The following is a 19,987-nucleotide window of genomic DNA, read 5'->3' as shown; positions in this document are numbered from 1 at the left end:
TCCAACCCACAACAAGGGAGAGACATTAGACCACATCACAGCAAAATAGAACATCATATCACTAGACTCCATTATCCCCTGCGATTGGTCTGACCATTACAGTATACTCTTCTCCATCACTATTGAGGGGACTCAGAAAAGATGCCAACCAACAAAAACAAAACAATGGAAAAGGAATATCCAAAATATCAACCCTATCTATCTAGCAAACCGATGCAGCACCGACCTGATCCCCTGAACAGGCATGAGATACGTTCATGACCTTGCAGTCTTTTACAACTCAACTATTCTTGAAATACTTGACTCAAGAGCCCCCATCCAACAAAAAAACGTCTCCACCAAAATATCCAAACCCTGGTTCAATGAGATTCTGAACCCGGACCGGCGCAAACTAACATCAGCTGAACAAATTTGGAAATCGAGACCCTCCATAGAACACCTAAATAACCTTAGAGCATTGAGGAATACTTACAGCAGGCGAATCCTAAAGGCCAAAGCGGACTTCTTTAGAACCCCGCTGAACCATGCCATCAACCGTAAAAAAAAACAAGGAACAATCGCTCAACACGACAAATTCTACTGAACTTAGAGAGTCGGCTACCCCTAGCTGCGAGGAGCTTGCCAATTTCGTCTTAGAAATAACTAAAACCATTGAATACGACATACAATCTAAGAAGGCCCCTCATCTACCGTCCACGAGTCTACATTTTACTCCGAGATCAAGGATCAGTTTAGTACACCAACGAGAACGACAAAAAACAATGCCTCTTGGCACTCCTTCACGCCCTACTCTGAAAACGACATCTACATCACTCTTCTTGCGATTAACCTCTCCAATCACTTCACTGATCCACTAACTCCCTCCCTATTCAACAAGATAAAATCTTCTATTCTCCCCTTATGGACAAAGATTGTAAACGCCTCCGTTAGGCAAGGCACCATACCTGAAAGCCTTAAAGTAGGGCAGGTAACACCCATACTAAAGAAAGTCAACTCCCTCTCCTCTGAACAACAACTACCGTCCTATATCCAACATCCCCACCCTGGCAAAACTAATAGAAAAATGTGTACAAACTCAATTATGCAACCACACTGAGAATTTCAACCTCTTGGACCAACACCAATTCGGATTCCGTCAACAACACAGCACTGAATCAGCACTCACCCACATAATGGACAATATACTAAAAATGCTAGACCAGAATGAATCTTGCCTCTTGATACTTGTTGACTTATCCTCCGCCTTCGACACGGTTAAGCACGACAACCTTCTATCCCTTCTGGAACAAAGGATGGGCCTTTCTGGTACGGTGCAACAATGGTTTACCTCTTTCCTTAACAACAGAACCCAACGAATAAAGATGAATCAATCTCTCAACCTTCCTTGGTCACCCTAGGTGTTCCAAAGGGCTCAGCACTATCACCCATTCTCTTCAATCTACTCCGGGATACCCCCGGCAAGCGCACTAAAGTCTGCAAAGATTCTTTATCACCTGTATGCAGATGATACACAACTCTTTATGAAAATCTCCTCACCAAAAGACTTCATCTCCCTCAACGCTATCTTGCATAAGACTCAAAGTTGGCTCACTAACAATCACCTTAGAGTTTTGAGGAATACTTACAACAGGAGAATCCTAAACACCAAAAAAAAAAAAAGAATTCCTCCTCATCTCCCCTCCCAACCACACACCCAAGATAGACCTCTGGCTTAAGCATCTAACCACCTTCGACTACTCTCCACACATCATAGACTCCACTAAATCCTCGGGAATCATCCTAGACAAACACTTGAATATGCAGGCGCATAACAGTAATGGTGCCAAAGGAGCGCATTATCAGCTAAGTTTCCTAAGGATCTTAAACCCTTCCTTCCACAGGGCGACTTAAAAATGGCGGTATAAGCCCTAGTACTGCCAAGATTGGACTACGGTAGTACCACTGTTTATTTATCCATGGCCTTTGGCATTGACTAATCTTTCGTATAGGTTGCAGAAGGAGCCAACAAGCTGCACTCAGTTGCAGAACAAAAGCAAGGCTATCATTTTTCGATAAGGCAACATTTACACCTAATTTGCTTATTTTCTCCTCTAGGGAGGATAGGGAGCCTGGAGTTGCTTTATTAATCTGTTATGGTGAACAATCTATTCCCAAGCCGCATGTTTTCGAGTGGCCTGTACGGTCAGCCACCACTAGCTGTTCACGGTACAAAAGGGGGTGGTGATGGACGGAGCATCTGAATCAATCAAACACTCACACCCAGTCAAAAGATCTGGGTTTAATCCATCACCGTTCTGTAGCCCACTCTGCCACCCCAGTTCAGACATGGCTATATGCAAATCAGTCTGACCCTGTGCCTCATGGGAACAGTCCAGCCCGAACTGCCAAGCCATGTCTTCCCTGGACCGGAAACAAGCTTCCAAGGACCGGTTTCTGGTATTCCAGCCGTCTTCAGCCCGGCTTGCTTGAATCCAGTGGCAAAGTGAGCAAGGGACTCACGTCTGAGCATACCCTGCCACACTTATGGCGGCCAAAAGCGGTACAAAAGGGGGTGGTGATGGACGGAGCATCTGAATCAATCAAACACTCACACCCAGTCAAAAGATCTGGGTTTAATCCATCACCGTTCTTTAGCCCACTCTGCCACCCCAGTTCAGACATGGCTATATGCAAATCAGTCTGACCCTGTGCCTCATGGGAACAGTCCAGCCCGAACTGCCAAGCCATGTCTGCCCTGGACCGGAAACAAGCTTCCGAGGACCGGTTTCTGGCATTCCAGCCGTCTTAAGCCTGGCTTGCTTGAATCCAGTGGCAAAGTGAGCAAGGGACTCACGTCTGAGCATACCCTGCCACACTTATGGCGGCCAAAAGCGGTACAAAAGGGGGTGGTGATGGACGGAGCATCTGAATCAATCAAACACTCACACCCAGTCAAAAGATCTGGGTTTAATCCATCACCGTTCTTTAGCCCACTCTGCCACCCCAGTTCAGACATGGCTATATGCAAATCAGTCTGACCCTGTGCCTCATGGGAACAGTCCAGCCCGAACTGCCAAGCCATGTCTGCCCTGGACCGGAAACAAGCTTCCGAGGACCGGTTTCTGGCATTCCAGCCGTCTTAAGCCTGGCTTGCTTGAATCCAGTGGCAAAGTGAGAAAGGGACTCGCGTCTGAGCATACCCTGCCACACTTATGGCGTCCAAAAGCGGTACAAAAGGGGGTGGTGATGGACGGAGCATCTGAATCAATCAAACACTCACACCCAGTCAAAAGATCTGGGTTTAATCTATCACCGTTCTTTAGCCCACTCTGCCACCCCAGTTCAGACATGGCTATATGCAAATCAGTCTGACCCTGTGCCTCATGGGAACAGTCCAGCCCGAACTGCCAAGCCATGTCTTCCCTGGACCGGAAACAAGCTTCCGAGGACCGGTTTCTGGCATTCCAGCCGTTTTCAGCCCGGCTTGCTTGAATCCAGTGGCAAAGTGAGCAAGGGACTCACTTCTGAGCATACCCTGCCACACTTATGGCGGCCAAAAGAGGTACAAAAGGGGGTGGTGATGGACGGAGCATCTGAATCAATCAAACACTCACACCCAGTCAAAAGATCTGGGTTTAATCCATCACCGTTCTTTAGCCCACTCTGCCACCCCAGTTCAGACATGGCTATATGCAAATCAGTCTGACCCGGTGCCTCATGGGAACAGTCCAGCCCGAACTGCCAAGCCATGTCTGCCCTGGACCGGAAACAAGCTTCCGAGGACCGGTTTCTGGCATTCCTGCCGTCTTCAGCCTGGCTTGCTTGAATCCAGTGGCAAAGTGAGCAAGGGACTCGCGTCTGAGCATACCCTGCCACACTTATGGCGGCCAAAAGCGGTACAAAAGGGGGTGGTGATGGACGGAGCATCTGAATCAAACACTCACACCCAGTCAAAAGATCTTGGTTTAATCTATCACCGTTCTTTAGCCCACTCTGCCACCCCAGTTCAGACATGGCTATATGCAAATCAGTCTGACCCTGTGCCTCATGGGAACAGTCCAGCCCGGGGGGCTTGGGGCACCAGGGAGGCGGCAGGGGGGCTTCTGGGGGGCAGTGTATGCTCCAAGGGAGGTGGAAGGAGGATTCGAGGAGGAGTAACAGGCCCCTTGGATGGGGGCTCCAGGGAATGCCCAGGGCTAGCCCAGGTAGGGGAGAGCACTTCAGAGGGGGGCAATGGAGCGTCTAGGCGGCCAATGCTGGTGCCAGGGAGGAAAAGGAGAGATTCTTGTGCAGAGCAGGAGGGGGGCCCCCAGGAAGGGATCAGGGGCAGTCTGGAGAGAAGGTCCTCGGGGGGAGAGCAGGGGGGGGGGGGGCAAACCCTTAGGGTCCATGAGCCTGTAGGGTCAGCACCCCGTAATGCAGGAGCAAAATAGCAGGGGACGCCCTGGCCCTCGGGCCCCGAGAGTCAGCACCCCGTAGGGCAGCAGAGAGGGGCCAGGAGGGACCGAGCCCCTTGGCCTCGGGCCCTGAGTGTCTGCACCCCTTAGGGCAGGTGAGATGGGCCAGGAAGGGCCGAGCCCTCGGGCCACGGGCCCTGAGAGTCTGAGGGACCTCGGATAGTTCAGACCATCAGGCAGGACCCTTATGGGGGCCCTGGACTTGCTTCTAGAGCCCAGAACTGGGGGCTGATTTGCTCCCACGTGTCCAGGGACGAACCTTACCAACCGGTCTGGAGCTCGTGTCCCGGGGCAGGTGAAAGGTCAAGATCTTTAAGGTGTTACTGCCTGCAAGCACAGAGGCGACATGCTGGATAACGGGGCAAATGGTTTCATCCGGCTGCCACGAGAGATTATTTCCACTTTTGTTAGGCACAGAGGGTCCCCGGGTCAGATCAAATGGAAATATATGATTTAAACACGTGCTGGGTGAGAGATCAGAGCAGCCGCCGAGTTAAATATATTTATGGGTGCCTGTGTGGTTTGTGACCTAGATATGTCATGTTAGCATGTGTGTATGGCATGTCTACCATGTGTGCGGCCTCATGGCGCTATAGAGCCTGGGCGCCCTCTCTGTACCAGTCTGGAGTTTCCACCAAGAGGCCGTGTTTGTTATTGAATAAGTGATTTGTTTCTTAACTGTCCTTATTGGTTCCTGCGTGAAATAACGCGTCTGATCTCGCTGGGTTCTTCGGAAGTGTGCCAGGGGTGTGGACCCGGTGCCAAGGACTGGGACTGTGCCCCTCGTGGGTGGCAGGCCAGGCCTGGGCACCCTGGCACCCGCAGCTCCTGCACGCTGATGCGCGCGAGGTCCGTACGTATCTGTGCATCAGTCCACAGCGCGCCCCCCCCCCCCCGTCACACTGAGGGAGGGGCGATGCAGATAGGGGTGCACTTTAGCGGCGGGACACGTCACCCCAGGCCCCTGGGAGGAGACACAGGGGGTCACTGGGTGCAAAGAAAGTCCGCCGAAGGTGTGCACTCCAAGCAGTAAACGTGTGTGTCTGTCAAAAACTGTTTGTGCACAAGGCCGATTTTTATCTTCTAGCACTTTGAAAAGTTCAATTTGCAAAAAACATATTATACATTTTTATTTTTGTGCAAAATAGTTATAAGTGTCACGTTTTAGATACACTTTCCCCGTGGAGGCGACCAGGGGGGCACGGAGACTGGCAGCTTGGCTTCTACGGTATTGTGAATGTATTGAGCACTTTGAAGCGTTTTAGCACAGGTTTGCTATCCTTGAGACTATTTCCTTTATTTTAGTCCCCCTTGTTTTAATCAGAATTTACAAAGCGAGTAGATATGGGATTGGCTACCATCCTTGTGGCTTTGCCAATGCTTATTTGTCTAGTTGGCAGACTCAACTGAGAGGCCAACAACTGAATGGGTGCGTGCGAAGAGTCAGGTAGCCTGTACTTCTGCCACTACACCAATTCAAAGTTAAAAAATTTTTGGGGATGCAACGCATTGTCATATACAATGCCAACAACTCAAACTTTAATGCTGCAAGACCTATTGCATTGTAAATGCTTGTTCTCTGGTTGAAAATGTGACCACCCTTGTCACGTGTCAAGATGGGTGTACTTCTTCACTATTCGCTATGACTTTATAGGAAAGTTAAATGTGGCAATCAAGATGCAAGCCAATTTTGACGTATTTAATGGGTCGCAGCATACACACACAGGGAACTGGATTGCAGTGTCAGAGTTCAAGATTACCAGCAGGTAAGTCCCCCACAAAAAAGAATAACCGGAAGATGTGACCATCTAAAAAGGGGTCGAAAAGTCAGTGGAAGAGTCTGCAGTGTTTTGTTTTTTTTAAAAACTTTATTTTTGTAATTTCACAGCAAATAAACAAACAATAACATCCCCCTCTTGGCATCAGAACATCACATATGCACATTGACAGACTCATTAAGGTACGGTTGGTTGACCAGAGGTCACACTGAGATACAGTTACCCATGACACATTGCAAAACATCAGACAACAGTTAGCGTCCTGCAAGCACTGGGCCGGTTCCTACACCTCACTCCACCTCCACCACGACTCCGGGGGCATCCCCATTATCTTCCTCAGTGCCCGAACCCATCAGTGAGAATAACTCTCCGCTCGTCCCCTCTGACTCACTATGGGCGGCGTGGTCCAGGACCACTATCGCGGCACACATTACGCGCCATGCCAACAGGTCCTCCTGCAGCCTCTCGTCCCTCCTACAGCTCTGCATATGTGCCTCCTCCGCCAGGGACCACTCCCACACATCACTCAGCCACTTGGGAATCTCTGGGGCCCTCTGACCCATCCAAGTGATCGCCACCCTACGCCTGGCCAGCACCAACATCAATTGCATAAACTTATAAGACAATTTCCATTTCTTTGGCCTAGGTACCAACGCCAACAATCAGTGTAAAGGTGTCAGTGTAATGCGAATCCCCGTTGTGGCAATGATATGTTCCACCACCCTCCCTCAAAAACTCTGGACCATTGGGCATCCCCAGGCCAAGTGCAGGAACCCCGCTCCCCCCGCACCACATCTGGGGCAATCATCCCTCCTACCCGGAGAGTAACGCTGCAGTAAGATCGGAGTGAGATAGGTGCGGTGCAGGAAATTGAAATGTATTAGCTTAAAGCGCGCATTACAAGAAACCTTCTTTGTAAGGGCCCCGATTCGCTTGCGTTGATCCCGCTCCACCAGTGCTCCCAAACCCACCTCCCAGGCCGCCCACGCCGGAGAGACCGGCGGGGCAGAGTGCCTACGCATGGCTGCATACAGCAGGGAAATAAGTCGACATCCTCTGCCACCAGACAGTATAATGTCCAGGATGTGAGTCATTGGGTGAATCTCTAGATACTGTATCCATAGCGACCTCACCACATCCCGCAATCCCTGGTAATGCAGGAACTGTCCTCTACCCAGGGCGAAAGCCTCCTCCGCCTGTTCATATGTCAATAAGGTTTCGGTTGGGTACAGATCTGCCAGGGTCTCACAGCACCCCTCCCGCCAGGCCCGAAAGGACATCTGCTCCTCCAACGATACCATGGGCGCCAGGATCCAAAGCGACAGGTCCCTGTGGAAGGGCGCCGCCCGGAGCACCCTCTCAACGAAGCTGTGCCAGACGTTCGCCCTATGTCTCACGATGTAGGGCAGAGTCGTACTTGACCCCCTTCCCCACATCAATGCCACTTGTAGCTACTGCACCGTTGCTTTACCCGCCAACAGCTTTGTCTCCCAGACATCCGTTTCCGCAAACCATCTGGCGGCCGGCAGCAGCTGCGCAGCATAATAGTACAGGTCAAAGCGTGGGGCCTCTAGGCCACCCTCATCAAAGGATCTCACCAATGTGTGAAGGGCAACTCAACTACGTCGGTTCGCCCAAGGTAGGGACGTAAGGAGCGCATTCAGTGTGCGAAATACCCTAGGGGGGAGGGGACAACGTATTTTGCATTATATACTGAGTCCTAGGCAACATCACCATCTTAGCTATAGCAAGTCGGCCCAATAGGGACAGCGGGAGGGTGTTCCAAAAGGACACGGAGCGCTGCAGGGACTGAAGCACCTTATCAATATTACAGGCCAGGGATCTCGCCTCCGTAGGCGCTACCTGAATCCCCAGGTAAAGAAAAGTATCCGTCTCCCAACGGAGCCCGAGCTCCGGCAAATCATCCTCGGGGACCGAGCCGAATCCCGACAGCGGGTAAATCAAAGACTTACGTCTGTTGAGCTGCAGCCCCGACGGATCCCCAAACCTATCCAACTGATTGAGCAACACAGGAAGTGCCTCTCTCGGGCCCCTCAGATAAAACAAGGCATCGTCTGCATACAAGGAGACAACGTTACACATATCTCCCCCTTGTATGCCCCATTGCGACATCTCCAGATGGATCCGGACGGCTAGAGGCTCTATCGCTAGAGCAAAGAGAAGTGGTGAAAGGGGACACCCCTGTCGTGTACCCCGCCCCAACTGCCACTCCTCAGAACGTGCAGTCCCCAGTCTCACCGGAGCTCTGGGGGAGTTGTATAAAATACGGACCCAACTGCAAAAGTTCGGGCCCAGGCCCATCACCCGGAGAACCTCCTGCAGTTAAGCCCAGTCCACGGTGTCAAACGCCTTGGCCAGGTTAACTGAAACGAGCACCATCTGCTCCTCCGAACCCTGAACCTCATGCATGATATGGTTCAAGCGCCTCAGGTTCATGGCGGTGTTACGCCCAGGAATAATGCCGTATTGGTCCGGGTGGACCAAGTGCGCCATATGCGGGGCCAACCGGGTGGCCAATAACTTAAGTAAAAATGTTAACGTCGATATTAATCATGGTGATAGGACGATATGCGGAAGGGTCGAGCTTGTCCGCCTCCCCCCCCCCCCCCCCCCCCACCCCCGGTTTAAGGATCATACAGATTTCCCCACTGGACATGCTCCGCAGGAACGATCCGGTCTCAAAGACTACGGCGTAGACCTGCAGCAAAAGACGCGCCATCATGGCTCCGAACTCCTGGTAGAACTCCGCCGGGTAGCCATCACTACCCGGTGACTTTGCGCGAGGCAGGCGGGCGAGGGCCGCCCGCACCTCTTCCGCTGATAGTGCCGCATCCAAGTCCTTCTGAGCGGGTGCGGAGATAGAAGGGAGGGTCAGCCCTTGCAAATATGGGGAATAAGAGGCCTCGGAGATGCCCGGGTCTGCAGCATATACCTGCTGAAGGTGGGACCTAAGAGTCTCAAGAATTTCCCTTTCCGAGTGGACCACCGTGCCACGGGCGTCTCGTAGAGCCACTATACATTCCGGGGTTAGCTCCCTACGGAGGATCCAGGCCAGCAGTCACCCTGATTTGTCTCCTTCTCTATGAAGCCTCTGCCTATATTGGCCGAGGGTGTACTTATCCAGACGATCCAGTATGTCATGGACCTTCCCTTGGGCTACCCGTTCTTCTGTGCACTGTAGGTCGTCAGGAGACCTGGCGTTCTGGACACGCAATAGCGCCTCCTCTGCCGTCTGCAAGTCCCTGATAAGCTGTTTGCGGACTCCATACGTCAATCCCATACAGGCTCCCTTCACCACGGCTTTCAGGGCCTCCCATTTAGTGGCCAGCGACAGGTCCCCCACCTCCCAATTAAGTTCTACATATTCTGTCAGGGCCTTCTCAACATGTGCTCTGCCCAAGGAGTCACGGAAAACGTCCACAGGAAATCTCCAAGTACGTGGACGGGAAACAGGAGCTCCCCATCTCACCAGACAAACCACCGGGGAGTGGTCGGACAGGTAGCGCGCCTGATGTGCCACTTCTATAGTCATGCTGCTCTCTGCATTATAAACCAGTACCCTATCAAGGCGACTGTGTGTATTATGAGTGGGGGAAAAGCCGGTATATACCTGCAGCACCGGATTGGCCTGTCACCAGAGATCGACAGCCCCTATATTCTCCATAACCTTGTGAAGCTGTCCCGTCATTAGGGGTTTGTGCCCTCCCGTGGCGGAGATCTGTCTAGGACCGGGTCCAGAACACAGTTAAAGTCTCCCAACCAGAAAAGTGGCGCCTCTAGGTCGTCAACCAGGATATCCTGCAGCGCCAGGAAAAAAATTGGATCATCCAGATTCGGTGCATACGTATTCAGGAGGGTAACATCCCTACCATCCAACTTAGCCCTGAGGCGCAAATACCTATCCTGAATATCAGCCTCCACGTACTGGAGTGTAAACTGGACCCCAGGCGCTACCCAAATCAACACCCCTCTAGCATATGAGGAATAAGAAGAATGGAACACCTGGCCCCGCCATTTCTTACCCAGCTTCTGCGCCCCCTCCTCAGTAAGATGAGTCTCCTGCAGGCATGCAATCGAAACCCTATGCCTACGAAGCCATGACAGTACTCTGTATCGTTTCATGCAAGTACCGAGCCACCTCACATTCCAGCTCACAAACTTGTATCCCATTGTCAACTATGTGTCCCGCCTCCCCCCGTACTGCACTCTCAGTGTCTCTCCCAATCCCATGCCCAACATGTCATACATGCGATGCCTACAACTTCCCCCAACAACAATCCCCCTCCAACCCCAACCCCTCCCTCGAGCAATATACTAGCAACAACCAAACCTGCTGATATGCCCTTCCCGCGCTGGTGCCAGGACGTACACAGCTTCCCCATCAGTCTCCCAACCTACTCACAAAACAAAAGAAAACCAGGAAGACAACTACCCCCTCCCCACTCGACTCCCCACCAGGCCGCCCATCAGGATATAAAAGCAAACCCCACCCCAGCTCTGACAATGAAGGAGATAATCATTCGCACAATCCCCCGACCCCCACCCGCATCCCCCGCTCCGAGCTTCAGCATCTGGCAGTGTCCCCCCCCTCCCCCCCCCCATCCACCATAGCCCCCTTACTGTCCAACAAGTGTCCAGCACCGTGTCCAGAGTTCAGCAATCTATGTAGCAACAGGGCCCCTCCTCATGATGGTCCGTCTGGCTCCTGCCCCTGCGCTCCAGCCGTCTCCGGGACCGCTGCGCTGGTCGGGCAAACCTCCTCCGCAGTGGGCAGCAATATGTCTGGTACCAGGATCTCCCCAGGAGAGGAAGGTTGAGGCGCCGCTGGCAAGCGGTTCGACGCCAGCAAATCCATGCGAAAGGAGCCATCTTCTCCCACCGTGACTCGGTTGCTTTCCACACTCTCATCCGTACTGGACCCCCGATGTCTTCTCCGGCTGCGTCGCCTCCGCGGTCTGGTCCCCCATGTGCTACGAGCCCCTGCTCGTTCTCTAGGAATAAGGGCATCCCCTCGAATCTCGAGCCACTCCCACACTTCTGCAGGAGCTTCAAAGAAGTGTGCCTTCCCTTGGGAGATAACCTTGAGCTTCGCTGGATAGAGCAGCATATACTGTAGATGCATCTCCCTGAGCTTTTGTTTGACTGCCAGAAAGGACTTGTGCTGCTCCTGAACCAATTGCGTATAGTCTGGAAAGATGGACACCCTTGTATTCTCAAATGTAAGGTCCTTAGACCCCCCTTGCCGCTCTAAGGATGCAGTCCCTGGCGCTGTAGTTTAGGATTTTGGCAATGAGAGCCCGTGGAGGGAGTCCAGGCCTCGGGGGTGGGACCAACACTCTGTGGGCTCTTTCTATCACAAAGACGTCCGACAGACCTTCAGGGCACAATACCGTACGAATTCAGTGCTCAAGGAAGCGTTCCCGGTTGCCCGCCTCCGCCCGTTCCGGAATACCCATCACACGTATGTTACTGCGGCGCGCTCTCCCTTCTGCATCTTCTGCCCTCCGCTCTAGGGCCTCCGTTGTGGCAGAAAGTTGTGAGACCATTTTCTTGAGGGACGCGACCTCCGCTTGCAGTTGAGTGATGATGTTCCCCTCCGCATCCGTGACTTTATCGGCCACCTTGCGCAGGTCAGTCCGTAGGAGGTTCACGTCGATGGACACAGTGTCGATCTGTCGCTCCAAGGCCGAGTGGGACCCCTGTATCGCTTTCAACAATTCCGCCCGTGATGGCTCCTCGGGCGCCAGATCCCCCTCCTCCTGCCCCGACTGGCGCGTGAGTCTCTGTGAGGGGAGCCTCTGCGTAGTATACTGAGTTATGGTGTTGGGCTGTGCAGCCCAGGGTGTTTTGTCCTTGCGCATCATAAATTGCGACAGACGTCCTCCCAGACGTCCCCTTCCCACTAGACCCTCGACACAGCAGAACGCTTAGATGTCCCACACGTTCCAGGCACCAGGCAACTAGGTCCACAATATCAATATCCGGGCCCCCCACTGACTAGGGACGTCACAAGTCCAACGTTGGCCTGTGTCTCCCTGGGAAAATAGTCCTGTAGGAGCCGGCTCGCAAGACCACGGCCACCTAACCAAACCTTCCCTCACGCGTGCAGGCCGAGTCCGAAGTGGACTGTTGGTATGCGTCACAGGTTCCAATGGGTCAGAAGAAGTAACTAGGCCCAGTCCTCGGTTTCAGCCCCCGGGGGTGCCATGTGTGGGCAGCTACAGGATACACCCTCCTCTGTCGACCGTAGGACACTGTCCTCAAGGGTACTCCTGCAGCAGTGGGTCTCCCCGCGCCAGGAGAGATGTGTTACATGGGCCTAGGATGCAGCCCCCGATCCGGGGGCTGCATCCCCTCCGGCGGGCAATTGAGACCCAGGTCTCTGCCGATCCGCCGTCCTCCTTTACTGCTTCCACGCAGAGGGCGGGGGGGGTTTAGGGGGACGATGGCGGCAGGCCTCCCGGGTATACTCCACACGCAATCTTAATAAGTGGGCCCAGTTCCCGGCCTCAAGTTTGCGCGGCTCTGTCCCGAACCGGACAGGCCGCCGCCCCACCTCCGGGCCAAGAATCAGTTAGGGCATGGGGACCAGGCCCCAGATACCCGGAAGGCTCCAGGTGCTGCAGCACTCCAGTCGCTGCGGAGGGCCCCGGTGGCAGTGGGCTCCTCCGCACCAGGCTATCTGATTTAATTCGGCTCGGCACAGCCTCCGGCCCAGGTAGCTCCTCACAGTGCCTCCCGAGCTAGGCTGCACGCCAATCCTTCCTCTGTCCCCATCCCCTGCAGCCAGGGGGGTACCGATGGCAGTGGGCCCCCGGTAAACTTCCAGTCGCGGGCCGCGACTAGGCCCGATCCGCGGCCTCAATTTTCAGTGACGCCGTCACCAAGCGGGCCGGCCGCCACCCCCACTGCGGGCCAGCCGACGGGCAGCAGGTACAATCCACCCGGGCCCCCTGTCTCCAGAAGGCCCCAACGCCACTCCGGCGCCCCGGTGACTGCAGGAGGCCCCGATGGCAATAGGTCCTCCCGCGCCCGGAGCAGGCCGAAGCCCGGGGTCAGGCCGCAGTCCCCGGCCTCAATTTCAAGCAGGTCCGGCGTCAGGCCAGACGGGCCGACCACTCCAGGAATCCGCCCGCCTGCCGCCTCAAAACGGGCCAGGTGAGAGCCCAGCGCAGTCCGGGATCGTGGGACCCTAAATCTCACGCCGAGGTGGGCTGGAAGGATCATAGATGCAGGATTAAAGAGGCGTCCGGCAGGGAGCGGAAGGAGCTCACGTCCTGCCGGCCATTTTGCTTGGCCACGCCCCAGAGTCTGCAGTGTTAAGAGTCAGTGGAAGAGGCATAGGATGTGGTGAGCCATCGGTGACTCCATGGATTTGGAGGAAGAAAGGATAGGGCATGGAGCAGGAACACACACCACCAGTTTATGAAACATGAACAATGGCAAGGAATACAAATAATTAACTGAGTGGCTTGGGCAGATCATTTAACCCAACTGGCTTTGAATGTATGGTGCTCGGTCAAATAAGCTGTATTATTAAGACAATTGTACACTGAATCTCTCCCCCCTTCTAGACGGATATATATTATAATGGTGAATCTTGCCTTAAAGGTTGACTACTATTAAGTTGCGGAAAACTATAATGTTTTCTATATTTCATATAAATATTAAACATGTAAAAAATATGTTCAGGGCAGATAAAGGTCACACCTTCATCAACACTTGTATGGGGAAGATCCTTCAAATTCGCTGGCTAAAACCATCAGCAATAACGACCTATTGCAGCAGACTTTACAACTCCCTGCTCATGAAGAAACACTACCAGACAAGCCCTCACCTAGAACCCTCAAGGGAAAAGGAAAAGAGGAAGGCCAAGTGACATCTGGTATCGAGGTCTCAAGGCAGACTGCAAGGAGATGGGTTACACCTGGAGTCAAACTGAAAGAGAAGCCCAGGACAGTGATGGTTGGAGAGTCCTGGTTGATGGCCTGTACCACAGGAGGGGTAGAAGGCATAAGTAAGTAAGACAGCATTTACTGCTTTTAAATACATGAACAAGAATTGGCTTAGTGTTTTACACCTCAACATACCTGAAAAATGCTGTGACCGGCTTCTGCGAAAATATATGAACAGACGTCCATATCCCAAAGACTGCAAAAACTACCCATGCCTTACCTCGGCTGGTGCTCCAACATTTTCAGTCGTCTGGTCTGCCGCACAGTCCCCAGAGTCTTGCTTTTCTCCTGCGACTCCAGCTCCAAACTAATCTGTTCAGCATCAACCACAATCTATATATTTGAACACAGGAAACATCAATAAGACCAAACCCCATCTTATGCTGTTAAAATGCACTAAAAAAAATTTGACATAGCACTCAAGCTCTTGACATAGTACACACATTATATCCTTTATCACAGCATTCACAAGTCACAAGGCCTTTTTTTACAGAAAGGTTTGTAGTTGTAATTCATCCACCAAAAGTTTCCTTCTGCGGATAGATTGTTCCAGAGTCAGCTTGGTGTAGGTGGGTGGTTTAGAGAGCAAGGGCTTTCCTTATGCCAGTGTCCAATAAGGAGGCCAGAGTGGGTCTTGTGACCTGCCTACCCTATTAGTGGTAGTGTATGGTGAGTCGTCTCTGCATGGCAGCTCAAATGGTCTTCTTGTGGCTCTGCCGGATAGTGAAAAGCTAGTTCCTGGGTCACATCTCAAAAGAGGATTTGTTTAATCTCTGGAGACTACATCCTTCTACATTGATTCAAGCATATCCATATCTGTTTTTTGTTGATTTTCACACACACTAAATCATTTGAACAATCTGGTTTTGAGGCACCAAAAATATTGACATTATCAATTTTGCAGAGTTTGCCTCGAACAACCTCTTTCGCATCCATTCCTATAATAATGCTAATGTCCTCATCACCAGATATAATGAACGCATGACTGAAATCTTTGACGATTTAGCTACTCTCTACTATAAAACAAAAAAAGCTTAACCCTTCTTTAAAATTCTCCCTGAAGTAAGAAAATCTTTGAGAACATTGAATAAGTGGAAATCATCGGCCTTCTCTTCCAATCGAGGTAAATAATTTCAATATGAAGAATACCCACATTAAATTTCTAAGTAACACATCCAAAATCGTCCAAGACAACTTTTTGAAATAGTTAGATTAGAGAATAATCTTCCCCAAAAGCTGCAAAATCTTATGGATTTGCTAAGTTCTTTGATCAAAAAGTAAACTCCATTTAACAATATTATGTCACCATCTTCCCTATTAATCGAAGGACTTAACCTCATGTGTAAATCCAAAGTGAATTAGCCTAATTTTAATGAACTATTGGAAGATGCACTGTAACAAATCATACCTAAATAGAAACCATTTCATGGAACTGGTGTAAGAGAGTATTGCTAAAGACTCTTCTTACCAGCTCCTGTCACACTGGTCCAAATTGGTGAATCCATCCCTAGCACTAGGAGTGGTCACGGACTGCCTTAAAATTTGCAAGTCACTTCTCTACTGAAGAAACCCCCAGCAGATGTGAGGCATATCAGTTTTTTTCATACTGTTTCAGGACTATCATTTCTTACTAAAGTTATCAAACATGGTGCTGCAGTGCAATTTGCATTAAATACTGCATATAATGGCTTTTTAGAGGATTTTAAATCAGGCATCAGAAAGGTTACAGCACCAAAATCAGCCTGCTCCAGCCATCTCCAAAACTGGAAGTGTTGGCAAAAGGGAGCGGGAAGGAAATGTTAGCATAAGAATAGGAACTTGCATTTACAAAACACTTCAAATAAAGACAGCTACCCCAAGCAATTGCAACAAGCTCACGGGCCCAGAAAGAGATACGCGAGGCTGCCCCCTTCAAAGGCAGAGTCTGATGGAAGACCTTGCTACACGAGGAGTTTTAGCTACTTCTAAAACCCTACACAATAATCTGCCAGCTCCAAATTAGAAGTGCGATAAGATTCACATAAGCTTATATAAAATGGTCCCTTTTAGGATTCTGGCATACTGGCCACTATAAGCCTATATTTTCAGCATTTTATTTGTCTTGCATTAAACCGTTTTTGAACTATAATAAACAAAATTGACTATAGATATGTGCCCATGAGTAAACTCAATTTCACTTCTCCATCCTCGCTTTCTGATCTATGTTCTTCTGATACGTCGCTCTTTATTCAAAAAATTTGTTTACTCCTCTATCATAACTAGAGTCTACTTTTCTTCCCCTGTTTTCTATTTGGGGAACCATGAATGCTGCAGGGAAAAATGTGACTAATGTGCCTTTATTCTGTAATACAATCCATAGGACACTCTTGAGCTTTCAGCACACTTAAATATGACCTACCAGAAGAGCTACAAAGTGCACTATCACCCAAGCTAACAGAGAAGTACTGCTACAGAAAACATATTTGCTGTATTCACATCCACATGAGGCAACATACTTGTATGTAGCACTGAGCTATATGGGAACCTAAGTGGCATCATGTGCAGAAGCCATTTCTAAAAATATTGTCATGTAGCTCATAATGCAGTATCCAAGGTCCCCATATTTTGGGTGCTCCTTTGGGCAGTCTCTGATTTTGAAAAATACTTTTCTCTATCCTCAGACATTGTTCCAGTCTTTGTATACTTAAGCATTCTGCATTTCCCCAGGCATGTGAAATATCAAGCAAAGAGAATATTAACAATAGGGAGCAAAGAATTAACTTGCTTCCTACCAGATCTACATCTTTTGGGATGCCTAAGATCGCAAATTGCGTTATTAAAGTAATCCTCACACCCAATATGCTGAAAAGAAAGTCGCCTACCTCCTTCCAGAATGTTTATGTGACTCTGAGCTCCCATACTGTATGCAAGAATGTACCCTCACCCTCCTTACACTTGAGCATGCACCATACCCTTACCCTCCTCACGCTTGGGCATGCACCATGTTCCGCTAGACCCATCTTCTACAACCTACTCTTATGTGTACGATCTTCAACTGGAACTAGCAGAGGCAGGCTTGAATAGCTGCAGCTTGATGCCTCGGTGTTGGCTTTCCAACAAGGACTTTAGAGTAGCACCCTTTTTTCCTAGCAACAGTCAGAGAGATACAGTTAATTAGCATTAAATTTGGACGTGAGTGAATGAAATGGAGAAGCAAGCCATGAAATACAAGGCCAGTGCTGTTGATTGGAGTAAATGGACTGCTTGATGCTTAGATCCCAATGACAAATAATAAGCCATGCATGCTCACTCACCGATTTGAAGGCATTGGTGGCCACCTGGGCACAGAGTGGATTCTTACAGTTCAGTAATAGGTCAAAGAGCACACCCAGTATTCTCTGCTGAACTTTTCCATCAGTTATTGCAGCAAAAAATGGTTTTGTGATCTGCAAAAAACAATTGGAATTCAAAGAGATCAACTCATTACAACTGCAGCAGCCATTGGCACCCCCTCTCACCACCTTTGCTGAATTGTGTTAATTGGTTGTTTGCAGCAGCACCCTTAAAGAAATCCAATCTAAACCAGATGTACCCCCAACTCTTTGCATTAGTATACTAACTTTTTAACCTCTGCTGATGCCCAAAGTCTGCCAGGAGACCTCAGCACCAATATCTTCAGGGTGAAACAGCACTGCCTTACACTCCAGTGCCATTCACTGTTGACATGGAATGTGCCTTACACTTTGGCTAGTTTTCAAGTTGGCACTGGAAAGAGTGAAATATTGTTAGGATTTGTAGTGTACATTAGCTGCATGGATACAGGACGGCAGTCACACTGTGTCATTTAACATGGCAGACATCTATTTCAGTGTGGCAAAATCAAAATAACAGAAATAAAGTGGGCAGGAGCTCAAAAAAAGAAGTGAGTAGCCAGGTAAAACTTTGCAGTGCTGGCTCGGATAGAATGGGCTGTGAGTGAAGAGGGTGGTGAGCACACAGAGTGTGGAGTAATAAATAAATGCCAATGTGTGTATGGGCTACTCTTTTGAGTTGTTCACATCTGTGAAATATTATGGGCTAATACCAGTGCTAAAGGGCAACCCTGTTAGCCAATTCCTACTGCCTGCTGAACTACAGCAAACACGCAAAAGGGGAGGGGAAGAATACTTGCTATTAGTCTAACCACTGGCATTTGCTCAGAGTACAGTTCCAACCAGGCATTCCAGCCTGGCAGTTTGGTTGGACTGTTCCCCATTGCAGCAGGGTCAGGACTGATTTGCATATGGCTGGGTCCAAACTGAGGCAACGTGGTGGGCAAAAGAACAATGGGGTTGAATACTACCTGGAGTAACTGCCAGAGGCACTACCTAACCTGAGTCATACTTACAAACACGGCCCAAATTCTTCTCAGGAAGTGTATTTATCCACCTTACCAAACTAAATTATTTAGTTAAAAGTTGATGTTCTTGTTGCAAATGCACTGCCTATCTTCATCACTCTCACCATGGCATTAGTACAAGTGTAACATGCCCAGCATTTAAAAAAAAATATCTTAAAGCTATATGCTGATACACAGCCATTACTTTGGGATACAGAAAGTAACACAGCACACATTTACAGGGAGAACGAAGCACAACTGCTTAATAATAAAGAGACCCAACTCCCAGCATCACATCAGGGCAAGGTGGGAGAGTAAACAAATGCAGTCTAGGATGATACTAAGATTGTGAAGAGCTGGGTTTCGCGGTAATATCGGAGCTGCCACTATGTATAAGCAAGTCCAAGGTGCAAATGGAGGTCGTGTAAAGTCTTAGTCCATCTGCAGAAATGCTGGTTGCAACTGTGAATCCCTTGCAAATCTTTTGGATTTCCAAACTGATCCACAAAAGCTCCTAGTAGTGCGAGTCTGACAGGACAAGTTGAGTATAGAGCAAAGTAATCAGATGCAGGAGTGCCTTATAGATCACATAACACCGCAGGCTTGTTAGCGGATTCTAGCTCAGAGAAGTAGCCAGTGCAGTTCTTTCAGGCTAGGGGAGATGTGCTTGAACTTCCTTTAGTTGGCGATAAGTCTAGCCAACTTATGAAGATTAGGGTCAATTAGGACTTGGGAAACCAATGTCTTCATCTATGTGTTATGATAGGAGAGCATGGATTACAGTTCGTTTGAGAGAGGATGGGCATGATTTTGTACCATAATGAGCCGGAAAGTAAACCGGCTACCTGTGCTTATTTCTAGATATGGTGACTTGAAGGACAATGTTGTGTCAATCACAAAGCCAAGGAATTTAGCAAATGAAGGAATATGAGGGAGGACATCTAAGTTCACATCATAAACCACTCCTAGAGGAAGGGCATAATGTTTCCTACAGTTTGAAGCACAAATATTTGTTGGGTTGTGTTGGAAGCTTGTTCTTTGTATAGTGGACCAAAACGAGGTACACAGTGTAAAAAGTCCAGGCAACCCTTACTGGTTTAGTGGCAAAAAATTAAGACACAAAATGTTCTCTTTTGTGGTCGTGGGGGCGAGCAGTTCAGGCTCATCAGAGGATAATGCTAAGAATTTCTTGTACTCACAGTGACAATAAATGAGAAACACACTCAAGAATAAATCTGAGACCAATTTAGCAACATAAGTTGTATTTTGACACATTTTGATACCAAAAACTTTGTTGTCAAGTAAGTACTTTTTAAAATAATTGATTTCACGGGTAAATAAACAGGTCACTTAAATGCGTTTTTACACAGCAATGCTGGCATATGTTGCATACAGGTATGTAAGGGCAGTTTCTGGAGGTCTATTTTGGGAGTTAGGGTC

The 19,987-nt window shown here is 49.7% G+C and overlaps 1 protein-coding gene across 1 annotated transcript in view; it reads right to left on the bottom strand.

Annotated features, from left to right (window-relative positions):
* The window catches only part of HEATR1 (HEAT repeat containing 1), a 411,542-nt gene that overhangs the window by 151,338 nt on the left and 240,217 nt on the right, over window positions 1-19,987 (bottom strand). The window contains exons 24-25 of the mRNA XM_086926859.1: window positions 17,484-17,615; window positions 14,411-14,523 (exon numbers count right to left, since the gene is read on the bottom strand). Coding sequence (XP_086782985.1) covers window positions 14,411-14,523; window positions 17,484-17,615 — 245 coding nt within the window. The remainder of the gene's footprint in view (window positions 1-14,410; window positions 14,524-17,483; window positions 17,616-19,987) is intronic.

The sequence above is a fragment of the Lissotriton vulgaris genome, chromosome 6 (assembly GCF_964263255.1).
Source record: "Lissotriton vulgaris chromosome 6, aLisVul1.2, whole genome shotgun sequence".
Taxonomy (NCBI): Eukaryota; Metazoa; Chordata; class Amphibia; order Caudata; family Salamandridae; genus Lissotriton; species Lissotriton vulgaris.
This window is presented reverse-complemented; position numbering and strand designations above follow the sequence as displayed.